Here is a 6,999-nt window from a genome sequence, read left to right on the forward strand (position 1 = left end):
ATGGATGGAGAAACCGTGCCAAGATCTTGTCATGTGAAAAATATACAAAATTTCTACGTATGAGAAGGGACATACCAAAAAGAAAATGAGTCGTTAAAACCAGTGTCATATATAACCTACACGGAACAAATAACAACTCGGTAGGTATATGGCATGGTCTCGACGTTAGTCATACCATCACATATTCAAAAACAATATAACCTACACAAGACAAAAAATAACGTAGTAGGCATATGACATAGTCTCCACGTCATACCATCACATATTCAAAAGTAATATAACCTACACAGGACAAACAACATCCCGGTAGGCATATGACATGGTCTCGACATTAGTCATACCATTACATATTCAAAAACAATATAACTTACACAAGACAAACAATAACTGGTATGCATATGGCATGGTCTCGATGTTAGTCATACCATCGCATATTTAAAAGCAATATAACATACACATGACAAACAACAACCTGGTAGGCATATGACATGGTCTCGACGTTATTCATACCATCACATATTCAAAAGAAATATAACTTATACGGGACAAACAAAACCCGATATGCATATCTCATTGTCTCGATGTTAGTCATACCGTCGCATATTCAAAAGCATTATAACTTACGTGGGACAAACAACAACTTGGTAGGCATATGGCATGGTCTCGACATAAGTCATACCATTACATATTCAAAAGCAATATAACCTACACGTGATGAACAACAACCCGATAGGCTAATGACATGGTTTTGACCCAGGTCATACCATTCACGACAATATAACCTATAATAAGAACAAGATGGCAAACACGATTCCCAACCATGTTAAGGCATACACGACACATACAGATTATGTCAATAGATTATTACATAACGACCCCAATATAAAACCACTTAATTAGATGTCTGTACCACTTCAGAATAATTCAAACACATGAAACAACAAGAAAAAGACAATTTGCATGGAATAAATTCTGAAAGGATCATTTTAGTCACAATGTACATACAAAATGGGATGGCAGAGAACAAGGAAAATAAATTGGTTACGCTTGCAAGCGACAACAGTTTGACGCTTGCAATTACACAAAAAATTAGGAAGCTTAACCAATCCAGAAAGTAAGATTTACAAAGATCCGACAACAAGATGTGTCCGAAGAACTTGGTTTTCCCGAAGACATGTCTCATAAACAACTTCTAAAAGTGATTGTTGATTTTCCAACAAAACTATCATCTCTGAAGCAACATGATACCGGTCAGACAACTCGGCATGCAGTTTGCCGACTTTGAATAACAACTCTTCACAACGAACTTCATACCCTCAACAGCCCACAAATTAACCTTGACAGAAAGATATTGGTCGCAAAAAATCAACAATTAGTCGAACAACTTTGATTTTTTGCTATTTACAGCGGAATTAATGTCTTCAGCATGAGCTATAGAGTGACAAGCTTCATCCAACTCTTCTTGTAACATAAGACAGGAAAAGCAAGTCCCTACAATATAGAATGAAAGCTAAGAGCTGAAAGCAAGATAAGAAAAAGCAAAATAATAACACAAAATCCTTTTACCATCAATAACAGAGAGTTGGCAATCAGGCACGACGAGGGGCAAGGAGACAAACGACGTTGTTACCTTGCACATAAAATCTTCAAACTTGTTACGAGATGTAGAAGTGATGAATGCGCGGTATCAATACCCAAGGATGGAGGAAGAAGCAATGGGGTGTCGACAGAGGAAACAGGCGAAGCACCCAAAAGTTGTTCGATCGAAAACACACTTGACTTGCAATTTATGAGAGAGAGAGAGAGAGAGAGAGAGAGAGAGAGAGAGAGAGAGAGAGAGAGAGAGAGAGAGAGAGAGAGAGAGAGAGAGAGAGAGAGAGAGATTTTAGGAACATATACGAAAAATAGATTAGAAATGTTTGATACGTGATGATTCCCTAATTGGTATATTTTCTTACACACAAACAATCAAGAATGTACATAATTTTTCACTAGAGAATTATGACAATTGACAAGGCCTATACAATGGGCTAATACACCAATAATGCTATTTACAATCTGACATTTTTCACAAAAAACAATTCTGAAAAACTCTTAGAAATCAACTTTGGAAATTTTCATGAATTTTGCGCAGACTAAACTAAGAAAAACGTTAAAAAAAATAGGGACCATAAAGAAAGTAATGCTAGGAGTCCACGAGATTATTTTATTATTATTATTATTATTATTATTATTATTATTATTATTATTATTATTATTTTTGCAATAAAAAATATGATATTTAATAACTCTAAAAACTCAGTTGGCATAAAGAAACGGTGTACTAAAAAAATCATCGTCTTTATCATCAGTCGACAATCAGAATTCAGAGATAGAAAGTAGTAGGAGGAGGATCAATGGTCTCTGCAGCTTCTCTCTCGATAATATCTTCTCCTTCATCACCATTTGAATCGCCTTATTTTAACAAATTTACCCGCAAAATCCCTAGAATTTCATCAACTAATCTTATCAAATTCCGCCCTATAACGCAATCCTTATCCATCGAAGAAGATGCCGGATCCCCCGACCGATTTCTAGAAAACAATTCGATTGCTGATTACATGAGGTTTAAGAAAGGGGCTTCCGGCGAATTACAAACCGCCGTCGTTAGTTACCGGAAGAAGTTCCCTTGGTCTCTTCTCCAACCCTTTCTTCAGGTTAATAATTTCTTCAATTGTTTTCCTGTTCCTCGCGATTTGGTTTGTTTTCGTTGCTTTAATTTCGAATTTTGTTTGATTTTCGTATAGGTTGATTTAGTTTCGACTATCCACATTGCAGACAAAGAGTAAGTTTTGCTACTACCCCCAAATTGAAACCACAATTCGATCAAACAATCTACATATGGTAATTAATATGATAAAAATGCCGTGAACAGGTACTTTGAAACCTTACAGGAAGAACTCGAGTCCTATGATTGCGTACTTTACGAAATGGTAGCTAGCAGAGAAAGTTTAGAAAACCGAAAATACCCTTCAGCCATTAGAGAACTCACAAAATCAAAGTCTCGAGGTTTCAACATCATAGGGTTCATTCAACGCCAGATGGCTAGAGTTCTCATGCTTGATTTCCAATTAGATTGTCTCGATTACGAGCCTGATAACTGGTACCATGCTGATCTTGACTTTGAAACCTTCAAATTACTTCAGGTACACCACCATTCTCTTCTGCTTCCTACATAATCCCAATCAATTACAATTAGTACTTACTGTGTTCATTGTTTGATCGATTTCTAGATTGAAAAAGGTGAGAGCTTTTTCACATTTGCAAGAGATATGACACTCAGATCAACAAAAGCATTGGTGCAAGCAACTTCAATCCCTGAAGAACTTGGTCCATGGAGATCTAAACTATTATGGGCTTCTCGTGTTCTACCTATGCCTCTTGTTGGCCTTTTCTTCATCAGCAGTCTTTGTGCTGACGTGGGTGATGAGTCAGCTGATTATCCAGAAATAGAGGCGTTATCAAGGCTTGATTTTGGTGCTGCTATGAAAGTCTTTTTAGCAAAAAGATTAACATCTGAGTAAGTATATTATACATATATACTTTCTTTATTGCTATTTCTTGCATTTTTAACCCTTTTTTGTGATCTATATATATTCAGTTTCACACAAGTAGTAACATCAGATGTGGAGGAGAAATCGGTCATTATAGGTGAAAGAAACAGGGCAGCAACAGAAGCACTTCAAACAGCAATCAACAAAGGGCATAACAAAATTGCTATATTATATGGAGGTGGACACATGCCTGATTTAGGAAGGAGGTTAAAAGACGAATTTGACCTTGTCCCTTCTCGGGTCAAATGGGTAACAGCTTGGTCAATCAAGAACCGGAATCTTGCCAGCAATTCTCTACCTTTCTTGAAGAAAATGGCGGAAGTTTCCGGATGGAAATTAAATCGGTATCAAACTCTTGCATTGCTTATATTTTCATCTGTTCTTGCATTGGACTTGTGGTTTTGGGAACTCTTTTTTGGGACTACAGTTGACTTTATTACACAAGTTGCTTCGGATGCTTTTCAGATTGTTAGTAGTTCTAATTTTTAAACTAATTGGATCAATGTTTATAAAGGATCATGTATAATGTGAATAGTTTGAAGATTATATCATTTTAGGGGATACAAATTGGGTTTATATTTGTAGTAATACTTTATGGGAACTTAAGTTATAAGGACTCTGTTTATTTGTAAAAAGATGGGTACATAATTTGAAGTTATGTATGGTTGAAGTTGATATCATCAATAATTCCTATGTTAAATTTGTTTAAAACAATAGACTTCTGCTAGCTTGCCTGACTTCATCATTCACAACCATCAAAACATTCTATTCATACAATAAAACATAACTTCTTACAACATGCATAACACTTCCTTTAACAAACTGCATATAAATTAGAACATATAAAACCCTAGACATGTATAACATTTAAAAAACCATATGAACACATCTAACAAAGTTTGATCTCTTGACCTATGAAACTTATATCGAATGACTACAATTCTAAATCGGAATTTTGTCGATTTTTCTCAAGTCAAATTGTAAACCTAATTTATCTATATATTTTATAGTGCAATAAGATATTTTCCTTTCCTTGGGCTCCGGTTGATTGTCTGTTGATCATTTTAAAATTTAATTATGAAATATATTTTTGCAGAGTCATAGTTTGAGTCTGGAATCACACAAATATTCATCCAATTTTCTGAAACCAGGGTTCTGATACCAACTTATAATATTTCAAAAACCATGACAATTTTTTATTTTAATAAAACATTTTTATAAAACCACAAGATAATCAACCGTTGTTTTCAAATCAATTCCATGGAAATCAGAGTATCAAACAATCTCTCAAAACATAAGTCAATAGGAAGATGTGTACAGTCACGCCTTTGTCTTTGCCTCGATTATCAGAAATACCTGAAAATATTGAAATCAACAACTGCAAGCAAAAAACTTAATGAGTTTCCCCAAAATACCCTACACAACAATAGATATACAATGCATGTACATTAGACTCATAGTATAAAACTGGATTGCCCCCTAGCCTACAGTCATCAGACTGGATTGCTCGTGGGCCCACAGTCCTCAGACTGGATTACCCCATGGGCCCACAAACATAACTGGATCGCCCTAGGTCTATTGGCCTACATCACAAAGTCGTACCACCTCAACCTTACCGCACTATGTCGACATATGCAAATAGATAAACAATAACCAGAATACAGGTGATCATATAGATCTATCAATCTAACAAATCATTACAATATACCAATTTCTTACACACAAGGACACATACTGCAGTACAAAGTATATCGTGAAACTCATCTCGCAACCCAGTAGATAACGACACTGAACATAGATCCAAAACTAACACTGCATGTCACATATACAACAACAATGTCCAAAAACTCAAACTACAACCTAAAACCCTCAATTTGACCAAAGTCAAACTTGGTCAAAAGTCAATGTTATCACTTAAAGGTCTCTTCGTTTGCTTGCCACATCGTGACCATCCTTTGGGCACGCCGTGGCGGAGTGACGACAAAATAATCGCGAATCAGACCATCGTCAAGATGTGACAACCAACCCGTCACGTCATGAGGTTTGCTCTAGACAACTTAATGCTTTAAGCTCTTAATCCTTCCATCCAAGAAAACAAATCATTTCTTTTTAGCCATGCATGTCCAATGCATGTCTTAAACACCAACTAGGTTAAATTGAAAGGAAAATGAGATCAATCTCATGCATGAAACCCAAAGCTCACTGATATTCTAGATCCGGGACAAAACGATACAAGGGAGTCACAAGAACTCATAAAGTTGCCAGCTTTATGAGTTTCTGTTAACATATGGTCCATTAGCATGGTCCAAACGTCATGACTTGGCATGCCAGCCTTTCCCAACGCTCGCCTATCAACATTGTCTAGCACCGCTGCCGAACGCTCGACTGGCGACCTCCGGGCATTCGCGTTGCGATCCCGGGAGGCCTTACCCAGCTCCTTGCTAGTTGGGCTGGCCCAAGGCCTGATCTAACTATCCCTTGACCTAATTGTCCCATTTAAATAGAATGTTTCCTCCTCTTTGAGGAGGCAGCTTCAAAGATATGAAAACTCTAGAGCTTGCAACAAGCGTCTAATCACCTTCTCTAACCTAGAGCCTCCATGGCTAAATACACACCCTACACACCAAGATGGTTCTCTCCGGCTAGGGAGAACCATCTCATCTCTACCAACCGATCTAACTTGATCGTCGGAGCTTGCTCCTGGGGAACAGTCCCTGGGGCAACTCTAACGACTTTGATGTGACTGCAGATTATGTATCTCACCAGAAACTCGCTGACGGCATCGCTTCCATATCCTCGATCCAGACCAAATACAGAAGTCCCGACAACCTGAGCACATGTCGCAACAGTTTCCAACACTCAAACTCCCTCAAGAGTTGAGAAAAGTGAACCAAACCCTAGATCTAACATGCTTGAGCTAAAAAGGCCGAAACTTGAGGAATTACAAGAGGGTTAATGCATCTCAGGATAATGGGAGAGTGGCTTGCTAATTGAAATGATGCACCGAATGTTGTCATTTCTTCTTCACGGCTTAACATCACCAAAAAAGAGCTTAAAAATCAACAATTGAGGATTAGGGTTTTCTTGAGGGTGAAGAGAGGTGATGGAGGATGAGGATATGCAAACCCTAGCCCCTCACTTCCCTTAAATAGGGGCTCAACCCCGAAATTAGGGTTTTTCATGCAAAGGTTGTCACATCGTGACTAACATATACGTCATGTCGTGAAAGCCAATGAGATGCGCAATCCTCACCGGACACCATCATGTCGTGATACATACGTGCTCATGTTGTGACCAAGGTTTTCATCCTTAAAACTTAAATAATTATTCAAAAGTGATGCTTACCTGGAACTGGGTGTTACAATTCTCCCCATCTTGAACTAGATTTCCTCTTAGAAATCCTCAA

General features: G+C 37.5%; 1 protein-coding gene across 1 annotated transcript; it reads left to right on the forward strand.

Annotated features, from left to right (window-relative positions):
* Positions 1-2,296: 2,296 nt before the first annotated feature.
* Positions 2,297-4,293, forward strand: LOC111918547 (uncharacterized). Its single transcript, XM_023914199.3, has 5 exons — positions 2,297-2,696; positions 2,787-2,824; positions 2,915-3,185; positions 3,273-3,559; positions 3,641-4,293. Exons 1-5 carry the CDS (start codon positions 2,397-2,399, stop codon positions 4,080-4,082), a joined length of 1,338 nt encoding a protein of 445 aa, XP_023769967.1. The 5' UTR covers positions 2,297-2,396; the 3' UTR covers positions 4,083-4,293.
* The last annotated feature ends 2,706 nt before the right edge of the window (positions 4,294-6,999 follow it).

This window comes from Lactuca sativa, chromosome 8, assembly GCF_002870075.4.
Source record: "Lactuca sativa cultivar Salinas chromosome 8, Lsat_Salinas_v11, whole genome shotgun sequence".
In the NCBI taxonomy this organism is placed as follows: Eukaryota; Viridiplantae; Streptophyta; class Magnoliopsida; order Asterales; family Asteraceae; genus Lactuca; species Lactuca sativa.